The sequence below is a fragment of the Clinocottus analis genome, unplaced genomic scaffold (assembly GCF_023055335.1).
Source record: "Clinocottus analis isolate CAN_PGR_092001 unplaced genomic scaffold, fCliAna1.0.p SCAF_15, whole genome shotgun sequence".
NCBI classification, from domain to species: Eukaryota; Metazoa; Chordata; class Actinopteri; order Perciformes; family Cottidae; genus Clinocottus; species Clinocottus analis.
The window spans coordinates 12,270,905-12,295,791 of NW_027175876.1; the positions used below are offsets into that span (position 1 = coordinate 12,270,905).

General features: G+C 42.9%; 1 protein-coding gene across 8 annotated transcripts in view; it reads left to right on the top strand.

Moving 5' to 3' along the window:
• Window positions 1-24,887, top strand: part of man1a1 (mannosidase, alpha, class 1A, member 1) — a 114,642-nt gene that overhangs the window by 37,207 nt on the left and 52,548 nt on the right. For all 8 annotated transcript variants that reach the window (XR_011077513.1, XR_011077514.1, XR_011077515.1 and 5 more), the window contains exons 3-4: window positions 10,826-10,941; window positions 17,518-17,598. Coding sequence is in view for 3 of the 8 variants with exons in the window: in XM_068576861.1 (XP_068432962.1) it covers window positions 10,826-10,941; window positions 17,518-17,598 (197 nt within the window). In the remaining 5 variants the exon portion in view is untranslated. The remainder of the gene's footprint in view (window positions 1-10,825; window positions 10,942-17,517; window positions 17,599-24,887) is intronic.

Sequence of the window (24,887 nt, forward strand, 5' to 3'; positions counted from 1 at the left end):
GTTGTTTTGAAGCCCTCTCTCCATTGACGTGTACTGAGTCAAAGTATACTCGGCCCTTTTCAGTTTAATTTAGATAGTTAGTTAGATATATACTTTATTCATTCCCAGGAGGAAATATGTTAGTTTTGCTCCGTCTTTTCAACGCCAATGTGTCCGAATCCGATGATGAAAGCAGCTAACCAACAGTGTTAGCAACTCAATGTCAGCAATTTGATGATATTGATTTGTCAATTTGCTGACATTTTGCCACCAGTGAAACGTCAAGAAGTTCGACAATGCTCGTTCAGATATCAAGGAAGGATCAACATTATATTTTCTCTTAAATACTACAATTAATACAATCGGCTGTTAAGATATTTAGTCTCAAATGATATCAGAATTTTCCTTTTATATAAAATGTGTAAATCCTCTTCATGCCATTAGATGTCCAGATATATTACAGACATGATTGAGTCCGAACAGAGCCGTGTGCTGTATGTCATTGTGATATGTAGGAAAAAAAAGCATTTTAATGTGGTCTCTTGTCTGCTCCCAAAAGGCAAAACAATACATCTGCTGCAGCGCTATCGTTGGGGGTGTTTCCCGTCCGTGTGCTTCCCTCGCTCGTCCTCTCTTTAATTGATACTTTGACAGACCACTGCTTGTGCTGCTCGAGCTGCCAAACAAGCTTGAGGTTGAATCCTCGGCTCGCCTCTCGTTCTAGCTGAGGGCCGGCACGGGGAGGCACTCATGTGTTCAACCAACCAAAAAAAGAAGGGGAGAAAAAACAAAAACTCCCCACTGTGTGTGTGTGTTGTCTTTTTTTCTGTCTAAAATAAACACACTTGACTGAGCCGCAGCACATTAAAGGTCACTACTGATGTCTCCTGTTGCCGGCAAAGAGGAAGAGGCAGAATGTTTAGGTCTGCTGCCATCCAGGCCAGTGTGACCTGGACCGTGTTATGAGAGAACATTGTTTGTGTGTGTGTGTGTGTGTGTGTAAACCCTAAGGCCATCTGTCTTCTTGGTCAAAGCTGTGGGGGTTTGTTTTTCAGAGGAAAACTCAGGAGACGCCTCAAAACATAAAAAAAAATACAATCTAAATTGCCAATAAATGTACTTTTTCTTGGGAGCATTTTCCGTTCCGCACGTCGCTTTAATTCAAGAAACTCAACGACACGTGAGGCATACCGGATCTTATAGATTCTATAACGTGATTGAAATACCACAATCGTAGGATTTCAGTGCATGTCGTGCATTTTTGGTTGAGAATTAGTAAGGTAGTTAAAATCACATTATGAACTACAACTAGTTTATAAAATAAGATTAGCTACAACTTTAGTTGACTACCGAGAGCGCTGACGGATGTGAATAGTCCCAGATTTTTTCCTACCACTGGAAGACGAAAGAAGTCAGAAAGGTACGAGGCACTTTCTCTTTCTTTATTCAAATTAAATGGATTCAGAAGGTAAAAATATGGTTATTTTTCATATCTCCACTGACGGGCAGTTACTGCCTACTTTGACGCCTCGTCGAACATGAGCAGGTTGCGGAAAATGGTTCACCCATCATGATATATAGCCTCCAGAATAATAACAAGTATAAAGAAGGAAAAAACTGCCTCATGTTTTTTACTTTCACCCACATGCTACTCAGAGGGGGTGGGGAGGAGGGGGGGGGGGCTAATTCACATATTTCTTCGGCAGTCGCTGGACAGTTGGATGGATCTTTAGCTGCAGGCAGTGTGTTGGAGTGAAAGTCGAGTGCTTCTCCTGAGACGCACAGACTTTTGTGGTGGTGGTGGTGGGGGGTTGTCCCCTCGGGCCCGGCCCGCAGTGCTCGAGGAGGCCGTCGACTGAACGCAGCCTTTGCCACAGATGCCGCCAGGGTTTCGCAATGATGACCTCTTTTTTCATCTCCTTTATGTTGTTTTTCCCTTCCCGTCTCCCGTGGCCTTCCCTCCACGTCACAGCTCTCCATGGTTGTCTGCTCTGCGATGCTGCGGCTCCTCGCATCTTTCAGCTGAGTGACCGTATAAAATACCCAGACAGAATCAAAGTAGGCGCCGAGGCATCCTCCTTCACGGTCACACTTGACCTTCAAATGTTCGGTTTATGTTGTGCCCCCGTTGTAGTCAAGGGTTAACGTCAGCTTGGATGGCACAGTGATCGCAGGACCACATTCGCTTTTAAGGTTTGTTTCTACCTTCTGGTGCTTTTTCTCCTTTCACTGCCATTGTGTTCATACTTCAGTGACAGGAGAGAGAGCGGCGTTGCAGCTTAAAGGAATGTATATGTCTCATTTAGTTGCAGAAGCTTCTCCTTCACCCCTGAAGTCAGCATCGTGGCATCTTTTCTTGTCATTTATGAGCTAACTGAAAATAATATTGCAAATATATGACTTGAACCTGATCCTTATTTCAAAGGTGCATTTTAGAACACATTTTGCTGTTTCTGTTGACTTTTCCGCAACTATAGTTACATCACTTTCTCACGGCTGATTATATCTTCTAAAATAAGATTATTTTAGAACATTTAATCTGCCCAAGATAAATCATAGATTATAATAAACAAAGATGTTGCACTTCAGCACAGTTTTAGGGAAAACAATAATGTAGAGTCTGAGACTGGGGCCAGGTCCATTAAATGTTTTTTTTATTTTATTTTTTTTTATAGAAAAAAATCAAGCAAACTTTAAGAGTTTGGAGGCCACAAGAAGAGTTACGGGCATTTTTCAATCAAGTCTTTTTAATGGCATCCATTTAAGCTGCAGGAATGTGTGAGTCATGATGAGAAAAGACATGATCCATATATATATATATATATATATATATATATATATATATATATATATATATATATCTTAAAATGAATCACTTCTAGACGGCAGACGGCCAGTCACCAAACACTTTTGACCCGGCTCATTGTGTTCTGGATGCGCGTTGCACTGCACCCCCACTGTTGTGTCATAGCATGTTCGATTTTCTTTCTTGTGTCGTGCCCAAAAAGCAATGGAAGAAAAGCCAGTGAGATTTTACATTAAGGAAGAAAATACATTCCCTGGCAAAACAAACGTTCATGATACTTTCACGTGAGAACACTTTAATGATTTCTCAAAGCGCAAATGCAATCACCAGAGGTAAAACAAACGCTGCAATGTAAACAAACTACACCCCGGTCACATGACTTCACCACTAAGCCGAAGGCGTACCAGTGTTCAGCGTGATGACGTTTAAATCTCCCATTTCGAGACACGTAAAAGCTTAATAATTCACTGATGTTATTTTATGTCGTAGAGCAAAACATAAAAAAAACCCACTAGAAACCAGGAAGTACAAAAATGCCGTTTTATCTCAGGTGTCAGGACTCTCCAGCGGAGCTAAAATACTGTTATCGTCCACCAGTCAAGAAGGCAAATGTTTTGTGGCGTCTCTATTTCCAGACAAGTCATTTCGTTGGTTATGTAATTTGACATTGAGTCCAGGCTGCAGCCTCAGCTCCCACACAGCATTGTGTGTGTCTGAATCAGACACTCAATCTCTGTAATTGAAATGGATGGAGTAATTCTGCTCCGGCCTACCCTCAGGGTGTGTGTGTGTGTGTGTAGGGTGTGTATGTGTGTCAGGTATGTGTGTGTGTGTGTGTACGGTGTTTGTATTTGGTTGTGTCTGAAATGATGTAAATCACGCTCTGCTGAGAGGTGGGTGGGATGCAGACTGGGGAAGCACTGCAGCAACTGAAACGGAGGTATCTATCACATGAACAAACACACAAACGCACACCTTGCAACTCTGTGTTGCACAGTCTCGGATCTCCTGAGCCTTTTGTTACAGAGCCTTGAGTCAGCATCCACATTAATTAATCACACCCATTCACAGACCCCCCCCTATGCCTGGAACAACCCTCTGCATCAGCAAACACACGCCTCATCGACACAAACGCACTCGTGCACACACCTCGAAGTCTCCACTATCCCTAGAAGTTCCCACGCCTGATTTAGCGAGGCAGCTGAACCAAAAAGATTTTCATACCTGCGGCGCAGTTGGTCTCTTTCTACTCTGCGTGTTGTGTGATATCACAGCTTCGTGTTAAATCCTCTTTTTTTTTTTTTTAAGAGTTGTAATCTTTCACTGTAACCTTGACAAAAAAGTGTTGACTCTCAGTATCCGGCAGCAGAAGCCAATAGGTTAATACACTTTGGGATTGTGTCTTTTGTGTGTACGTGCGTGCGCGTACTTTCTGCCTACGATAACACGATTAGCCGGGGGCTTAGCCATCACTTTTTTTTGTCCACGACCTCTCGCAAAATACAGTGTAGCCTCACCGTCGAGGCGGCAGTTGGGGCTAAATGGGATCACCAGCGGGGCTGAGGGGTGATGAGAGCGGGATCAAATTGCAGGATTAAGGATTAGACCTGGGGTTTGCGTTGAGTTAGCGTCCCGATATGGGACGCGTCGGGGACGCTTTTCTATCTTGCGAACATTTCTGGGCCGAGAAAGGCAGTGAGCTGAGGAGGAACTTCAAGAAGGGATTTTGTTCCTTCTTTTTTTTCAGAGAATTGCAGGGTTTTTTTGTTCTTCCTCTTTGTAATATTGGTGACACTTTGACTGCTGTCAGTCTCTGGAAGGCTGAGGCTGCTAGTCTTAAGCTAAAGCTGCTGAGTCAGTATGCAGTGCCAATAATAATTAATCTCACAGTAAAGCTGGAGAGAGAGGTTATGATTTCCTTGTCGAGCTGAAGGATTTGTCATAAAGTATAGGGCATTCTCAGGTTGCTTTCTCAAACTAGAACTCATATTTTTAGCCGTCGCACGACCATCATCATCATTATTATCACGCTGTGTGCTCATTAGCTGGCTGGAAAGTCTTGGCCCTCACTGCTTTTTATTGGCTGGTTTGGTCGGCGTGTCAAAGAATACACAAACAAGCGTGGTGACGGCAGTCAGGGCACAAACAGGCACGCATACGGCTATAACTAAGGGTGGTGGATTTAATAGAATGATGATGATAATAATAGCAGTAGCAGAAATAATATGTGACTAGTACTAAGGATAAGAGCAGTAGTGGATGTAATAGAATGACAATAGCAGTAATAGAGAGAAGAAGGAGGAGGAGGAGGAGGAGGAGGAGGAGGAGGACTGGGCCTGCAGCAGCATGACTATAGGAGCTGGTCCAGCTATCAGCAAGTCTTTATTTAACCATGATGGACAATTACATGAATATTTAAACTAGGGAAAAAGCACCACGGCTGATTAATCCATCAGTCAGTCACGCACAATAAGCGCTCGGTGTTTGTGTTGCATTTGAAGGCGTGATGCTGTAGAAAGCTTCGGGGGGAGGGAAGTAGAGGGCAGCCATTGATTTACATTTTATGTTTATTTTTTGCACGCGACCTATAGTTGCAGGGCTGAGGGGCTCCGCTTCGCCCGGCTGCTGTGACTTACTCCGCGGCTCTTGAGACCCGGGGTCAAGCAACTGCGAGCGCTGCATGAAAAGCGGAAGGGGAGACGGGCACAAGCCTCGCCGAGGAGCTCCGTGTGACCCAGAGCCGGAGGGCGCGTTAGCGTCGTGCGTGCGATGACATCCACGTGACATGTGCTGTTCTTCGCTTGATCTTCCCCAAGGCAAAGAAATCCACCCCGCACATCTAGATACTAGATTGCCTTTCACCCAGTTCAAATTTTCAATTCAAGAAAAGTGTTTCATAAGCACAACTGAGCGACGATTCTTATGCTTGGAGCGTGATCGAAAGAGGAAAATTCATAGGACTTTAGAATATATTCATGCAATATCAAATGTATTGCTTTATTTGATAAGATTTCACGCTTTTAACAATAATATATCATCATAAACTCCAAGTTTTTTTCATATCAAGCTAGCCACGAGCTAATGTTGTGAATGCAAAAGTCTAAAATCTTGTTGCTTATGCTCAAACTGTGTATTTTTACTATCTTTTCCCGCTCCCGCAGTAATGTTTGCTGGATACGTTACTGCGTTACTCCGTTACTCTTCTTCCTGTGATCCGAGCGTCTTTTATTGGTGATACTTTGACCTCACAGAAGGGAAGATATTTCTGCCGCAAGCAGCTGAGCTGCGCTGAGCTATTCTCGCATCAGGACGTTAGCACATCTCCAGTTATCGGTAAACACAAAAGAATGGCGGATGTAAGAGTATGAACAGACGTAAATATGAGAACGGTAGCGTGTATGCGGGGTGGTTAAAGCAAACAATGAATTAAAATATGCTGAAAACAAATATGAACACATAAACGCTTGCATCTAAATACGGCATAACCAATTTATAAAAAATCTATTTAAAAATAAAGGATCAATGTGGATTTATTGCTTAATCCCTCCCAGGAACGCACTCTGTTATTCTGCCTGATTTTAGAAATGAGTAAGTAGAGCTCATGCTTGCAATTTGACCTCTGTCAACATGATCGTGTGTGTGTGTGTGTTCGTGTGTGTTTGTTGTCAGTCGCTCTCAATCACTCATGCACGCTCCCACATCACAGCGTCACAGATTATAGCTCCTGTCTTCACTGCCTGATTGCGTGAAGCGAAAGTTATTTTGTTCTGAATAACCAAACAATGCATCAATCCTGACACACGCACACGCAAACACGCACGCAGCGCGGGAAGGACTGCAGTGACAGTGAATCAATGTCACGATTGACCAGTCATCCACACTTATAGTTAAACAATGATGGAGGAAAATAACACTTTGTACATGACATACTATTGGATACGACAGGTGTGTGTGTGTGTGTGTGTGTGTGTGTGTGTGTGTGTGTGTGTGTGTGTGTGTGTGTGTGTGTGTGTGTGTGTGTGTGTGTGTGTGTGTGTGTGTGTGACACCTGCTTATGTTGATGATGAATGAAGCATGGTGTGGTGCTTTGCTTTCTGCTTTAATTCATCCATCATTCCCCTCTTTACTCATTTTCTGCATGAGGTAGGATCTGAAGAAGGAAGGAAAGGAGGAAAAAAAAGCAAAGTGGACGAGGATGGAAGGAGCAATCAAAAGCAAGAAAAGGAGATAAAGAGGGACAGCAGGAGGGATGAAGGGCATTATTTTTCTGAAAAGACAGAAACTGAATAAGAAAACCGATGAATGGACATCTCAATACAGGACAGACTTTAGGAAGAGCAGCAACTGAATGGATGGCGTTTCCAGGCACACAGGAATGGAGGGACTTCTGTTAGCTAATCACTTTGGGATCTTCTATTTTTTTCCCCCCGCCATGCTTCTCCCATCCATCCTTATTCTCTGCCCGCAAACAGAACAGTAATGATTCTTCTTGTCTACCGAGGACGCCAGCGCTTTCATTCTTCATCTTCCCGACCATCTCTCCCATCTTTTTCCCCTTCGGTGTTCAGCTTTTATTGGCGATGTCGAAAAGGACGAGCATTACTCAACCCTTGTTTTCTATTTTGTTAAATGTATTTGTGAATGCATTCTCTAAAGAACCCTGTCAGAGGACATGATGAAGACAAAATAATATGCACAAAAATCATTTGAATTAAAACTTTAAAAAAAAAAAGTAATTTAAGAAATAAACAATAAAAGAAGTTGCATTAAAACTAATCACTTTATTTCTTCATATGGTGCTCTCACGCTTATACATCAGCAAACAAAATATTAAAAGTGGACCTCCCTCTCTTTTCTGAAGACGTACAGGCAGAAGAGGCGCGGTACCCTGGAGACCACGTAGCGTTGAGATCCCAGTGGTGTTTGTGGTTTTCTGGATTGGGATGTTGTTGTTTTTTCCCCATATGTAAGAATTATCCCGCTGCGACAAGCCTATCATCTACAGCCATCACACATGTCCTCCCCTAGTGCTCTGTCTTCATAGAAGCATCCGAGACTACTCCTCCTCCTCTTCCTCCTCCTCATCCTCCTCCGCTACCACTCGTGCTTGAGAGAAGCATCATAGACGCTGCCCTCTGCTGAGCCATCTGCCGCCTCACCATGCAAACAGAAACAAACTCCTCGGCAGCGCCTTACCTCCAAGATCATTACACTCTGCTCCCACAACCTCGTCGGCCTTAGCTTTAATCCCGTCTCCGTTTTTATAATCTGACACTGACACGAATGCCGCATCTGGTGACGAGCTGATCTTAGCAGATTTCTCGGTCCCTCGCGGCTCTGAACAAGCTGTCGCACAAATGTCAGAGACCATTTTTATGCTCTGGGATCAGTGTCATCTGAAAGAGCAATTAGATTTAATGCCGTATGTGACAAAGGAAAAGCGTCAAATCCATCCCATTGGGCGAGCTGGAGCCGGCTAATGTTTAGCATTTAGCTTGGAAAATGATTTGGATGAAGAATTTTTCGACAGAACTTCATTGTTCTCCCTTTACTTTCTCTCCATCTTTTATAGTTGATTTAAAAACACAACGATCTATAAATCAGCCAGGTGTGAATGCAACAGCCACTGCTGTAATGTCCCTCTCTCATTTCATATATTCAGGTGTCTGCACCGGCTCTGTGCAGGTGCACGCTCAGTCTCACGCTCAGTCTCACAGCCGTAACCGTGACTCAAAGCTTTTATTTAGGCTCCGAGTTTTTGTTTTCGACAATCCGCGTGTAAACATGAAGTTGATCCCCAATATAAAAAAAAGACGACAAAAGGCACAGAATAACTGTGAGGCTGGGGCGCATCAGAGTGAGTGAGGAGCATGCAGGCGGCCGGTGGCCGTATGAAACGGACAAGAAAGTGTGAGTCACCGCAACCACGAGAGGCCTTGAGCATGCAGCCATAACTGGACACCCGAAACGTTGTGCGGTTTGGTTCGCTGCAGCAGAATGAGAGAGCGGTTCGCCGCGGACAGACACCGAGGTGCACGGACACATGCACACGTGTGAGCAATCGCATAAGTCTCACAAGCATTTTTCGCAATTTGTTATCCCGTGTGCGTGAGGTTTTTCATGAGGTTTTAACAGGAAAGAAAAACCTAAAAGTGTTCAGGATGTCAAACGGTGGCAGGTTGTTTTCATGTTGCACTCCAAGATGAAAGCTGTGAATCACATTGTATCACAATATAAATATAGAAATGGGTCCCGTTACATTATATCAAGAAGAATAATAATGTGTATATAACCTCTTTTAGGTCTAATCCCTATTTAAGCCTTTAAAAATAAAACAACTATCGAGATATTTCATAAAAACATGTGTATCCTTTACAGAAGGACAAATGCCACAACTTTCCTCAAGTCTTTCCTTCACGCTCAACCGTCTTTTTTTCTCCTATTTAGTATTAGTATTCTGGTCGCTCTTTGACCATCTGTACCCGTCACATCACACACACACACACGCGCACACACACACTCGGATACAGGGTGAGCAGGGAGGGGGAAGGAAGCACAGCGACAAGACAATGAAGGGGAGGAAAGTGTCTTGTCCTCTGGTCGTCACTCTGGGGGCTTTACTGGAGTGAAAATGTGAGAGGGTTAAAAAACAGGAAACACAAGTGACTCCAACAGTAACTGGATCTGCTGACACCTCCAGTCACACGCTCGCTCTTTCTACGCACAAGACTGAAGGCTCAACTTGTTTGTGTTTGGTCCATTTCTGATTGATTTCACACATTGATTTCACGCTCACATATGCATGATTCTCTCCCTTTTACCATCTTATTATTGTCACGTCATTCCTACGTTCCTCTTCTAAAAGCATTAGTCGAATACCGTGATGGCCGCCGCTCTCTTTAAGTGCCTTAACTCACACCGTTTGTCATTGGTTGAAACTGTTGTTAAAGAAATAGTGTTTTCCGGACACGCAGCGAGCACAGTGCCACTTCTGATGGACAACAGTGGCCCTCTGCCTGCAGCTGGTGATTCAGCGTTGTGTGTAATGGAAAGCTTTTAGCAGCCTTTGCATCCTCCCACTACTTACAGAAGGAAATAAACCCACAGATTTACACAATAACAAACCGGCAGCAGCAGCAGCAGCCCGGTTGTCATCTTGACTCCACACATCATTTTCAAACTCTGTCTTGTCCGACTTGGACTTGTTTTTCTTTCCTTATCACTATTTCAGTGTTTTTTCCTTTTGTTTTTCTTCCCACCTTTACTCCCCTGCCCTTCTTTACGTAGAGCCGCCCGCCCTCCGCTGATGTATTAATGTCCCGCTCCTTGTCTTGTTCCTCTTTCTTCACCTCCACGTCTTCCATTTCAAATTCTTTTTGTTGCCTTTTCCTGTCTTGCGTCTAAGTGGTCAGATAACTCCGACAGATGAGGTCTTGTGTTTATAACAAGTATGCTCGGACTAAAAGCTTTGCTGAGGGCTTGGAGCATGCTTAATGATTCATTGAGCTCTTTGGCACACACACACACACACACACACACGGAGGCCAAGACGTCGGGGTAGTGTCGGATTCGTGAAAAGGGTTTCGGGTATTGTCGGTGCTGGAATGCTGGCTTTGTGTTTTCCCTCCTGCTACGAGGCTAATCGCTAGAGATGAGAAATACTCCCGACGTTTCATCAGTGCCGATAATCTCTCACCATCTGTTGAGCCAAATAAATTATTCAACCGCCAAACATAACTCTTAACTTCCGCTGTTTGTTCGCCGCTTTTCCCAGCGGGGCTGCTGCCAATACCTGTTGTCATTCAGACTCCATAAAAGGAGTGGCACAGCTTTAAAGATTCAAGTGAACTTTATTAGAGTTTGTGCTATTTTAAGTTGAACATTAAGGGTTTTCTTTTAATTTAGTTTTTTAAAATTCAGCTTACTTCCCAGATTTTTCTCAGGCAGATGATATGTAAAACACTCCTTTGAAGACACAGCCATGTGTGTTGATGTGTTCTGTAGTCTATTGCTAACCTTTCCAATCTGTTTCTGTTGCAGGCAGTATAAAGGGAGCGACAATAGTGGACGCTCTGGATACCCTCTACATCATGGAGATGTTTGAGGAGTTTGATGCTGCCACTGAGTGGGTAGAGAAGAACCTCGACTTTAATGTGGTAAGTGTGTGTGTGTGTGTGTGTGTGTGTGTGTGTGTGTGTGTGTGTGTGTGTGTGTGTGTGTGTGTGTGTGTGTGTGTGTGTGTGTGTAAAAGCTAAGCAATCCATACTGGCATTTTCATGGGTGGAAAAAAAAGGACGAATAATGAAACCAGAGAAGAAGAAAAAAAGGCAGCAAGCTGATGTCAAACACAGGACGAGTATCTATCCCACTTATCTGTGTGTGTGTGTGTGTGTGTGTGTGTGTGTGTGTGTGTGTGTGTGTGTGTGTGTGTGTGTGTGTGTGTGTGTGTGTGTGTGTGCGCGCTTTAGAGAAGTACACCGTAATAGACTTTTGTATGGATCCATTAGACATGTTTTTGGCTCTTTGCCCCTCTAGATTTTATTGCGTTGTGGAAACGCAATCGAACTCACTATTCTCATTTCCTGTCAACACACACACACTTCTCTGATTCCTAGAATAACGTGCATTGTCTCACGATATGAAACATTATTTATTTACATATTTTTTGTGACCGTTTTGATTAAACCATCTCAGGACATTGGTATCAATACCGTTGATAACACATGAAGTGGCTTGTGATCCATTAGCAGCAGAGCCCATTCGGAGCCGGGATAATTGTCTCTTACAATGTAATCATCCCGGCATCAGAAAATTACATTACGCTTTTATATCATGTCATTAAGGAAAATTTATCACATGAAATATAAAAACGCCCAGCAATTTTGAGCTTATTATGCTCATTACATTACTTCTTGATTATACTAATCATCTGTTTATAATGCCTTTATGAGCACTCGTTAAATAATCATCTGATTGGTGTTTTGTCTCTGGATCAAATACAATTTGAATATAATGTTTTCATACTTTTATTTCTCACACTTGTTTAAAAAATGTGCTTCATCATTTTCAAATGCTGCTTTTAAATTGGGGCTGTGTAACACACTAAAATGTCAATGACTCAGCTTAGAAAAGGGGGAAGCCTAAGTGCAGCAGCATCAAGGCCTTTTTCATCCAATTGCTGACCGCAGTTTATTTTCAGACTATATCACAAACAGGAGCATCTAAATTTTCAAAAAAAGTCAAAATAAAACAGCAAACATGAGTCAAACTACATGTAAGTTGGAAGCACATTATGTTTTTAGTCATCGGCATTTTAAAATGTCACAAACGGATTTGGCAGACACTCAGACAGGCAGACAGGTGGTGATCTAGATTTCGGGATCCAAGCCAAACGTAATGTCTCTTTCAAGTGCTGGTGGGAAAGCAGGTGGTCCAGGACGTTGATAAATGAACATAAGATGACAAACTATGAACAACACCAAGTTGAAGTTGCACTATTTTCTCTGTATGTGAATCACTGCTGTAGCTGAGGAAATATTTGTTTTATTTCACCTCCTGTGACTTGAATGTCAGACGTTGTGTCCATATACTTTGTTGTTCAATATCTTTGATTGCATCATGACTGAGTCATACGTCCAAAAGTTCCTGGACTTGAAAGCCCTTTCAAGGCTTCATTCTACCCTTGATGTCAATTATTCAAGTCTGTATTGACTGTATTATGGAAGAGGGTCGAGGCTTTGGCTAAATCAATTTTGTTGATCATCACAAGGACACTTTCCCTCTCTCTCTTCCTCGCTCTTGCTCTCTCGTTCGTTCGTTCATTCACTCGCACCCGTACACACAACCAAAGTCCATTCGGTTTTTTGATACGATGGTGAAAAAAGAAGTCCTAAATCCTACAAAACATGATTTTTTTTCTTTCTGCCCGTGGCTGTACCTGCATCCAAAACAGTGTTGAAGAACACCAGGAGCAAATGTCAGGAGTCGAGTTTTCATGAAAAATAACATTATGATTAATGTTTTAACTGCGTGTCAAATTAATAGGAGCAGAGGACGACAAATTGCCTCTAAGTTGCCATGTGACCGGTTGCTGATAATTAATGTAGCATTTCAAAGCTATGCTTTCATTGAGGTCTGGCAAAGTGCTCACTCCACATAAACAACTGGAGAGCAATGAGGGCAAAACAGCAGCCCGCCTGTGCCTCTAGTTCTTGCTGTCATGAAATGGCAAGTAATGTAGTCAAATACACCTTTAAATCAGCTTTAAAGCTACTACATTGAATTTTCTGAAATGTGTGTTATTAATGACACCGGTGGCCATTAAGTGAACTGCACTTAACTGCTAGCATGCGCTCCACAGGTGCTAGCATTCATCCATCCGCCTAAAACAGCAACGTCACATTGCATTACAATAATATGTTATATTTAGAAAACACTTTGCTTTCTGTAATGTTGCCATTTACTTTACCGACTACGTTTACAAAGAAACTAATGCCAGATGCAAGCCGTGTAGCTAAATTACAGCTAGCTGGCTGAGCCATGGTTTTGTTAGTAAGTTAAAGTCATGTTTCACGTTAGCTGGGGAATAACTTGCCAAGCAAGACAACGAACATAATCAGTCAAATAGAATTTTGCTGGCAATCAGGTTAGCAAAAAAGTAAGCTACATTAGCCCGCGAGCTGTAATGCAGCTTTGTAATGTTAGTTGATGAAATAATTTGCAAACGGCAAGCTAGCCAATTTACTGGCCAGGTGATGGAGGAACTAGCTGATGTTATCCACACAGTATGTAATGTTGCTTCGTTAGCATCACGCTGTGGGAGCTATGGGAGAGCTGAAGAGAACAAAGCACTCTGGAGCGTCCATAAACGTTGTATCCCTGTCACGAGTCCTTTTAGACGCATAGAAATCAGTCCACAGGCCAAAGGAAGGTCTCTGTTTCTAAGTTAACTTACATTTGGTTCACACATCAGCCCTACAAAGCAATTAAAGCAATTAACACATGCAAGTTGTGACATACTGTATGGTTCCTTTAATCCTCCTTACTGTACTGTATGCAAAACTCATTCACATGTGGAGACGCCTCAGCAATCCCCTGTGCATAATTCCTCCTTACTGACAGTATTAACCAGCAGCTGCCCCGTCACTCAAACAGCATCGTCACAGCAGGAGGCCCAGTGTTTTCTCCTCCGCTCTTCTCATGTGCAGCAGTAGCATAATGATGAGGCGTAAAGCTACCTTTGATGCTCCACACTTTCTGCATATGCTTTAGGATAAGTGCTTTTTAATGGTCATGCGGTTATTGGGAAATCACCCTGGGAAAGGACGATTTAAATCGATCAAGGTTTTTTAAATGCTCCTAAAGAAACAGTAAGTATTTATTTTTTTATCAAAATAGATTTAGACATTCCTCCGTGCTTACTTGGGAGGTTTATCTGAAAGATTTCCAACAAACAAAAACAGATTGTATCTCGTCTGACAGCGTGACGAACGATGTGGAATCACAAAACTGATGTTATGTCTTCTGAACAACTATAAACTTTTGCGACTCGAGTGAAACGATCCAGGAAAGTAAGTCTTTAAACATCCCCAGAAAAGATTTTGAAAGTTTTGAACACTGCCGTTGCCCCGGAGGTTGAAGGAGCCTTTTAAAGTGATCTAGAGATGCAGAAAAGAGGGATAAAAAAAACACACACACAGAAAGTGACATTCATTCAACCAACAAGGGGCGATTGTTTGAGACTTATGGATACAGTAGTGGTGACAGTAGCCAGCAGTGTTTGTCTCTGGACACTTTGCCAGAAGAAGATGGAGAAAGGAGAGAATACAGATTCACTTGATGTCTTTATGCAACATGTGAACGTCAATACAACTGTCCCAAAGTAGAAGTGCATCAGGTTTCATAGCTTTGAATTGTCAGTAAACACACAAACACACAAACAAGCAAACCAACATACAGTATCATGACAGCAGTAGCCGGTGAAAGAAATGGCTTTGCCAAACTTTTGTGCTGTTCATAACTGCTGTGTCAACATTTTCTCCTGTGGAACCGTGGGCTAAAGATTAATGGTTTGTACATTCGTAATGCAAAACGAACCTGCGCACCACGTACTGATTGGTTCTCACAGGAATTAAAGAGGAGCGAAGGAAAGAAAGAGCTGCTGGCCAAAAAAGTAAATTGTGAAACCATCGAGGCACAAAAGTAGCTTTTTAAGATAAATTTGTGAATTAAATGTAATCGATTCGGCAATTTGGAGCTCAGCCAGTTCCGCGTGAGCCAGGGGGGGTTTAAGCCAGCTGTCTCCACGTTGCAGCTTTATTATTTGGATGATCAAAGAATAATTGGTTTTGTTACTAGTTGGAATGTGTATCTACATCCGATACAAAAACGGTTATTGACGATTTTGTGAGGATGCCATGGCTTCAGTAACTAGAAGGAGTTGAGCCCAGTTACAAGTAGCTTCAGCTGCCGATGCTAGAGTCCAACCCTTGTGCTGGCTGAAGACGTCGACGTTACAGTGATCTCTGTCTGCTTTGGCTTCCTGATACGCATCAGTTAAGCTGCACACCCCTGAGTTACTTATCAAAACTATAGGTTGCGTGACTTCAGTGTTACTCTCTGCTCTGCAAGGGCCGAGGACTGAGATAGTGTTTTTCCCTTCATCTTGAACATGACAAAATATGAGTGCAGCCCCGACACCTCACTCAAGAGACCCACTGCAGGAGCCACACAGGTCACGCTGACATTTATTCCTACACAAACAGCTACGCAAAAAGTGTTCAAGGTTTATAGCACCCCTGAGACTCAAACGCTCTGAAACACAACTCACGATCATAAGCTACAAAGAGCGGGGTTTTCGGAAAAAGGGAAACTCATGATTTCCCTCTTCCAGGAAAAATCTGTGTTGGTTGCTTTTTTTTGTGAAGCTCTAAGATCAGCAAATACCGTTTGTCTGGTGGCACTTTACAAGTAGCCCCCCAATAAAAGGATCATAAGATACACTCATCCAAAGAGGTCTACTCGGGCGATTATCTCATCGATTCATCTTGCTGCAGCCCGTTAATTAGCCCTGGTAGGAAAAGGCCGAGCTCAGTCAGTTTCCTGGGCTTCCTGGAATGGATTAAGCGCTGCAACATTGGGAGACTTGACTCCTCGCCTGCCAACTTTGCCGAGCCGCCTTGCAGGAAAGAGATAACGTCGCACGACTGCTGACTCATGCGACTGCAGGGTCATTGTCCCGCAGTTTGAAGCGCTGACGGGTCGCTAAAAGCAGAGTCTGCACTGTTATAATGAAGCTGAAATGATTCGGTTTCACTCTTCATTTAGACGGCACTCGTAGATAACAGGTAGAAATAATTGTGCCCTTTTTGCATTTTGGCGCGTTGTGGATGAAATAATTACATTTTAATTAGGAAGAATTAGCAACACAATCTAACTACTCGATCAGTCATCCAGACTTGGGGGAGGGGAGGAGATGACAGGACGCATTTTGTCTGGCTTGTAATTTGTTTTTCCGCATAACGGATTCTATTGTCCTATCTCTGGTCGACAGCAGTGACTTATGAGAGCTGTCAGTCAAGCACAAAAACTTCATCTGACTCAGGAATCTGTTCATAAAGACGCACAGAGAGGGAGAGAGGAGGCTCCCATTGTTCTGCTGCTGAGACAAATGGCTTTACAAACTTACATTTTTTGTCATTATTTGTCCCATTCGCTCTGCCAAAAACTGTCTCGAAATAGAGGCATTGTATTTTTAGATGCACCACACTTTATCACTGCCATTTAAAGCAATGTTTGGTATCGAGGGATTCTTTCATTTTTTTTGTACTTTGGGGGACGTGAAGCCCTTCACTGCTCGCTGACAGATTGGAATAACAGTGTCCAACAAGCAGCCATCAGCATTTACTTCTTATTTTTATCAACCTTTAAAAAAACAAATCTGCTGATCAACGGAATAAGTCCAAATCTGGCACATACATCATAACTATTTTTCAGTGTCTACAGCTATGCTTAGCAGCTCTGCGAGGGCAGTGTTTGGGCACAGCAGTGCATGAAGCTCAATGTTAAGCTTGCAAGGACAAGTCTAGCATGCTGATGTTCCAGCAACTACAATGTTACCGCGCTCATCAGCTCAGTTTATGTTGCTCGTTAGCACGAAACACAAAGTAGAGCTGACTCATGGGAACGCCGCCCCTGTTGGATGTAAAGTCGATCGGTCAATGCTGTGATTATGAATCCTTATTTGGGAGTCATGAACGATTGGCGCAATATTTCATGTCAATCAAACAAACGTAGATGTTTCAGTCAGGACCATAGTGATGGAACCAACCAACATTTCCATCTGGGGATCCGAAACAGGCTAAAAGTCCAAACTCTTTGTTGTGATGATCACAAAAAGCTCCTCTGCTCTCTACACTGTGAATACATGCCCAATGCACAAACCATGCACACGTGTATGTTGCTCGTATGTGAATCTTGTTTCTAAACCAAACGGTATCAATGGTTTGCTGCTACATCCTAAAACATCAGTCTAAACTGTGGAAAGCCCACGTGGATCTAATCCTCGCTGAAGTGAAACAGGACCCAGGAACATTTCTGTACCGACTTTGTGCTTTGCTGTTCCACACTTTGTAGGAGGAGGAATTTGTATTCATGGGCACCGCTTCTGTAAGTGTTCCTCCTCTCATATATATATATATATATTTTTTCTTTGTCTTTGTTCCCCGCTGCAGAATGCAGAAGTGTCTGTCTTTGAGGTGAACATCCGGTTCGTTGGAGGTCTGCTGTCCGCCTACTACTTGTCTGGGAAAGAGGTAAGAAACGTACCGAAGCCCCGTGAGTGGGAAGCCTGCTGGAGATTGAGTGATCGAATGGGTGCTTTTATGTACTCGACATCTTTCGTAATATCCCTTTTTATAGCTTGTGGAGATTAATGTATCCAATTAGCAGGGGCCGAGATACGTTCTCTTTCTGAGTGCGGGTCTGTATCTCTTTTAGCTCGATACCAATTAGGTTGAACACACTCTGTGTACTTAGAGACGGCCGCCCTGAAATGTTGTTCGTCTTAGTTCTTGAATTATGTATTGGATGCACATTTGAATCTACTGACCAAAAAAACAACTCAATAGACTATCAGGTTCTTTCATCCCCCCCCCCTCAAACACACACACACACACACACACACACACACACACACACACACAGGAATGTCCTTGAATTTTGGCAAGATCTTTGGCAAAACGAAAGATATTAAAAGACTTTCTTTATTGAAATATAAGGGAATAGAAAGGTGGTACTCCATCAGCCTCGGGCTGTAAGACTCCGTCCTGATGTGTGGAAATACTCCTTCCAGGTTTGCTTTGTATTCAGGAAAGAGAGGCATTCAGCGGGTCTTCTCACTCTCCTCATAGCCGCAGTCTGCCACGATGTGCGAGTGCATATGTGAATCAACTTAGTGACAAGAGGCTGTGAATGTGACATCATCAAGGGTATTACATTCACATCCCGTTCCAATCTGCAGAGATTTTCTATTAGTCTCACTGTTCCTTAATATATTTTCTCCTTTCTGTCTTTTAATTACGCGACTAAAAGACTCTTAATATGTGATAAGACCCCGCCATAGCATTACCTGCAACATTTTTTTTGGAAAACAGAAAAGATCTTCAGTCTATTTCTGTTTTATCGACTGATGTCATGAGGGATTTCTCCCCAAGCCACTTTTATCTTCACTGCTGTCGAGTGTCGACACTTCTGCTGCGATCTGTGCTTTAATACTCAAACACACACAGATATAAACACGCGGTCCTAATCCACAGCATCATCGTGGTGGTGAGCGAACCAGAAGTCGCGATGCTAAGAGCTTCTTTATTAGCAAGGAGAGTGCTGGGAGTTCTCCTGCAGCAAAACCCATCTCCAACCTCAATGAGCGTTTCAGCGCTTCCCGACACGCAGAGAATCCGGAGGAGCATTATTTCTGATTTGTCATGGGCTGCACGTTGGGGCTGCAGCTTCATTTTGTCAAGGGTGATAATAACCCTAACGGAAATAGTAGTCGTTTTTTTAAGAACACTCATGAAAGAACAGTTGTAAAATAAGAATTGTTAATGAGTTCAAAGTTGTTCTGCGCTACTTTAAACCTCTTTTGTCCACGTCTAACTGCAGAAAATATGAAGCTGAAGTCTATTATTCAGTCATGGTTTTCAGTAACTCTTTAAGTCACAATGTGAGACCATGTAGCACAAATCATATTACCTCAAATGTTTGTTGCTCCCTACAATCATTTCAAACCTAAACAGATCTTTAAGTATGCCTTTTAGATATTTATTTGAATTTATTTTATTAAATGGCGTTATGTTTTGTCCGGTGAGAAGTACGAAACCAGAAGAAATCCAGTTTACTCTCACATGAAGACGAGAGAGAAAGAAAAGAAGCCCTTTTTGGTTGGAAAAGTTTCTTAAACGATTCATCTGTGAGATCAATGTGAGGGATCACTGGCTCCGGTCGCTCTATTGTTAGCCATGTGATGAAAACTCAATCGAGAGCGGTTTGCTCAACCAGCCAATTACACGCCTGAAAACCAGAAGGGCACCAGAAGAGCGCAGACCTCCGCCGAGGGCAGTGCGCTCCAAAATTGAATGACTTGATTCTTTGTGCCGGGCTCTACCTGTCCCAGTTTCAAAGCGATCAGGTCGAGTAGTTTCTCCGTAGTCCTGCTGACGAACAGGTTAACTGAACCGAAAATACAACCTCCTTGGCGGACAAAAGAAAATGAACAAGTTATAATGCAATACAACACAAAATGCCACACAATAATTCAACTATGCAAAAGCTGCAAACGTACGCTCTTGTTCAAAAAGACAACACTGTTGTGACAGAAGCTGCTTGCGGATCATCAGAAGTGTGATGAGTGTGAAACACTGGAGGCCAACTGTGACTCATTATTCCTCAGCAGTCACTCTGAGTTCACTGTGTTTTATTGTTTTTTTATTGGTATGAGAGTCACTCAGTTCGAGTCCTCTTCCTGTATTGCACGGGGAGCGTTGAGAGGTCGCTCTCCTTCAGCTGAAGGTCAGGGTCCCCTGAAGGATGGAGGAGGTAGATTGATGGCTGATTGGTGGTCTCGGAGGACCGAAGGCTGTTGGCGGACAAGATGAGTGAATGTTGCCTGTGGTGTGCCTCTGAATGGCCGATGATTTCAGGCTCAGAGGCTGCTGGGTGGTGCTGAAGGGCTTTTCTTGTGGTGAAGGAACAAACATCGATGCCTGCCGGGTCCAGGGACTTGAAATTGCTTGTTTGGACCAACCAGCAGTCTAAAAGGTGGAACTGGGTATATTTGTGTTTTGAAAGATTTAATTTAGTGTCTGTTTGCTAATCGTTTAGTTTTCTATGATCGTCATCCATGTTTTTATTTTTTGTTTGCTTGAATCTTGTCTTGATTCCACGGCAGGTAAACCACATTTTGAATGTGTGCACTTAGTCACACGGGTGAAATCCATTATTTGGTTTTTCAGATGAGTACTCAACTTTTATTCTTCTTTCACATGCTGAAGTTCAACATGTAAAATTAGTGCTTTTGGAAGCACACTCCTGATAAAAGCTCTTGCATGTAAAGTGGAGCTCTACTGCAGGTACATTTTGTGGCCTGGTATTTTTTTGAAATGATACAATGGAATAATTTAACACTGGTCGGGCATTATGTAACTCTGCATTTTGGAGTGGGCGCTATTTATTAGAAGAGACTGTACCTGACCTGCTGAGATGTCTGACCCTCAAACCCAGAGAGAGAGAGTGGGAGAGGGAGGGAGAGAGAAAGATACTTGTATGTGACCTTTGAAACTATTCAGCCCCTTAATGTCGTCTGTGTTTCTTACTCTGCTCCTGTCTGAATTAAGAATGGATGCAGACTACAGACATATTAAGTGCTTAAATGATTAAAAAAAACATTAAACTTCTTAATAATACAAATATTGCAACTACAAAAAGCCAAAGTGTCCTTGAATACACCAAAAACTGCAGCTGCAAACACAGCAAAAAGGTAAATATCTCGAAAGTGTTGAATGGCAGTAGTGGTTTTGAATTTGAAGCACTAAAAGCATCCGAAAGCGTCGGCTAAAGTTGAAGCGCTCCAAGTATTTGAAGTGAAGCCTGGAAATAGCCATCTCGCCGTTGAAAGCTGGAGGTCCGAGAGTTCACGGTCTACCGCCACACCGTCCTCAGTCTCACTGTTCATTTAGTAGTTTACAAGTCGAATGTTGGAACTACGCAGAGTTTCTGGTTCAATGTAACTATGATCACTAAAAGTACAGCAGCTCCTAGCTGTACGCGCCTCACCGCCAGGCTTTCAACCACAGTATGTAACCTCATCCGCTCAGGAAGAGATGGACCGCAGGAACATGGGAGGTAAACAATGTATGGAGAGATGAATAAAACGAAAGGCTCCCAGTTCCCTTGCTAATCAAAGGGAAGCGCATTAAGGAGGGAAAGAACAGAGACGGGACAAACGGCAGCAGAGAGGAAGACGGAAAAGGAAGTAGGAAGGACGATATTGTCCGGGAAGAGAAGATGGAAACCTGAAAGAAGTATGGAGGAAGGTGATGATTGACGGAGGAAAGGAATTGAAGAGGAGCTAATCTTTATTGTCTATGGTTTTTTCAGTAAGTTCTTTAGTAGCAGTGAAAATATAATAGTTGTTGGACGTCAATCAAAACTACAACTTTTTACATCTGCTGCCAGTATGAATTTAAAATAAAAATCCAGTGTGAACAAACGATATAGACATGACTTTCAGAGAATAAGTGAGTGGTTTGAATCTACGATACAGCTAGGAAGTGTAACGTAACATCAACATTTAGGATTAAGCAAAAAAGGGGGAAAAAAGGAATTAAACAAAAAGGGAACTTGAAAGGCCATAATTGTAAAGTAAAGATGAGTAGGGAGTGAAAATTGAGCTTATCCTCTAATGATGTTATTCATAGTAACTGGTAAATAATGATAGTTTTATATGATCAATATTTTTTTATTATTTATTGATTTTTGTCAGTCTTGGCAGGTAAACTACAATTAGAAATGCACACTTCCTCAAAGTCCGTTCTCCAAGTTTATTTCAGAAGGATGTTTGAGTTGAAGTTCAACCTGTAAACCAGTGCTTTAGAGAGACCGACAGAGAGAGAGAGAGACAAAAGGGTCAATTTGAAGAAACCAAAGCAGGAAGCAAAAAACCTACGTATAGTCACTTTAAACTCAACGAAACCCTCAAGTAATTCCTTCATGGAGGGATTGTAACGCGTACAATTCTAAGTCCACTGAGCAGGAATCAACAGATCCTCACATTGCGTTCAAAAATCCCCGTTATACATTGTAAGAGGAGGATTTCAGCCTCCATCCAAACCCTTAATTCTATGATTATAATGAACAACAATGCTGATGCTTGATTGTGATGAAAACTAATCCCAATCTCCTTTGGTTGTGTCTGAGCGAGTAATCTGGTGCTGTCATGGATGAGCGTCCCAGCTGCCCCCCTCATCCCTCAGAACCACACAGATTAAAGTGAAAATCCTGTCACTGGAGAGCAGGGGCTCTATTCTCAGGTGTCTTACGAGCCTTCTTCTGACACCACAATGCAAAGAAACGGTGATATTTAATCTAAATAAAAAAAATTAAGTCTTTGAGGAGGAGACAGAATTAGGGGCATGAACTGCAGACGTTATCAATGATCCCTGCTTTCACAGAAAGGCCACATCTTTTCTTTTTTGGTAAAATTCCAGTGAGTGACTTTACTGCTGAGGGTGTCAACACTTTAAATCACAACAGATTCAGCTTCTGTCAGCCCACAGCAGGTACGGCCGCGGTCAGGAACAATATGAGCATTAAATTGTTTTTAAATGTGACGTGCCAGCACCTCCATTAGTTCCAGTTTGTTCAAAGACATCCTCGTGATACGGCTAACTCAGACCTTTCTCGCTAATGAAATGATACAAGCAAGATGACGTGCATAAAAAACACAGGGAACAGGTACTTTGCCACTGACTGCTGGTCCGCTGTCTAGTTAGATAATGAATGGCCGTTGGCGGACAAGGCGCGCTTTGTAATTGCGGTTGGCTTTCGTCTGAAGGAACAGAAACTGGCTTTCCTTGCCACTGGACCACTGGACAGATCTGCACTTTGACTGATTTGTTTTGGCACTCTTTGGTTGTCCCGTGGATTTCCGTGGCACGAACAGGAATTAGCTGAACTTGGGGCCTTCATTTGTTTCCGTTTTTAATTGTCAGCGATTGATCAGATGGCACAAGGAGGCTCAGGCCAGCGCCGCACGACTTCACCAAGCCCTTCGGCTAATTGATTGGTTTCCATTGAGCTTGTATTTCCTGAGTTATGTATTTACAAACCGCGGCACACGCTTGATCTACAACCAGGCAAGCATTCATCTTTCGCCGTTACACTTGGCATTCATGATAAAATCATACAATTACTGATTACTAATCTGGTTTTAAAATGGACTGTGAGTGGACTTTTGAAGGGGTCCTTGAAGCTTTCAGAACTGATCAGGATTCAGTCTCGCCAATTATTCCAGGGTCATTAAAAGACACTAGTGCGCCTGCTGCTGATGCTGCTGCCTGATGTGATTAGACTTTGATGAGGTGCCAACCAGCCATCTCAGCGTGTTCTTCAGAGGATCTTGTGTGTTGTTTTTCTCACTCTTGTCCGTGTTTCTCTGCAGTCCCGATGCTATTTTTATAGGATAGATCCAACCTCTGTAGTGCTTGATGACACATGATACCAGAGTCTACAAAATATCGACCACGTAATGAGACTCATTACGAGCGAGGCGTTAGTAATATATGATGATGTGCTGGTCCAGAGCTTGCATTCATAGTCAGTGTAGTCTAACACAAAAACAAATCATCTCTAAACTCAACAAGAGATGAGCAGAGATCAATGCAGAGAAACCAAGTAGGCGAATTGTGACTGACAGGCTGACAGACAGGTAAACAGTGCTCGCACATAAGTTTGAGAACCAGCAGGGACTCGAGACGTACTGAGTGTTTTGATATCTCGCTGCGCCATATGGCTGACTGGGTGGCAACTCCAGCAGCTGCTCGCTCCTTTTCTTCCTTTTCCCACAAGTGCTTTGTTGGGATTTCATGAAAGTAAAGCAGTAACCGCCAGATTTGCTTCACTATGTCCAACTTAGCAACATGAGCATGTGATGTACACATGAATGACCTTTCACCTTGAGGGTTGGCCACCGAATTAGAAGGTTAGTTCACTCGTGTGAAGGAAGAATGGAACCAAGTGAATGTTTCACTTCAAAACGACTTGAAACAAGTGTGTGTTGTGATGAATAGCATGAGATTTAGCGAACTGTTGGTTTTCTCCAGCCTGGAAATAAGCCCATGGTTTAAAACTAAACAAAAAAACACAAGTGTGAAAAGCCTTAATGTGACAATCCCCGAGAGCCGCCCTCCTCGGTCCACCAGCACGGATACAAACTGCTTATAATATGTGTCCACCTCTGGCTCTACATGGAGGTGTTAAAAATACCCTTAACTAGCCCCCCTATCGAACTACATAATAATGCTCGTAATGAGTGGCCGTGACTCAACACAAAACACAAATCTGTGTGCAACTCCACCAAAGAGCACCAAGAGCACAAATATAGGAGGGGAAACGGTGTCTGACACGTTTAAATGTGTTCTGTCTGTTCTGTCTCGGTTGCCCTCGTTTGTCCTCAATTAACATGCATCACACTGTAATTAGACAGAGCTCCCAAAAAAAAAAGGGAAAAAGACACAGAATCCACATGCATATGTGCCTGGAGATCCCAAACCGCTTCGGGAGGCTGTGCTGAAAACACCAAATGAGACGTGCAAGGGAATTATCTAAAAGGCATGAAGAAAGAGAAATGTGGTCCAGCTCTCAGCCAGCGGCTCAGATAAGGGAAGACGCAGCATGAAGAGAAGACAATGTGTACAACAATAAGTGGATGGCTGGCGTGAGAAAGTGTTTTTTACATTGACGGGAGGGAGAATGACTTCGCAAGATGAGGATCGAGTGAGACAGAAAGCTGCAGGGGAATAGCAGGCTGACTCGCAGTCTATATCAT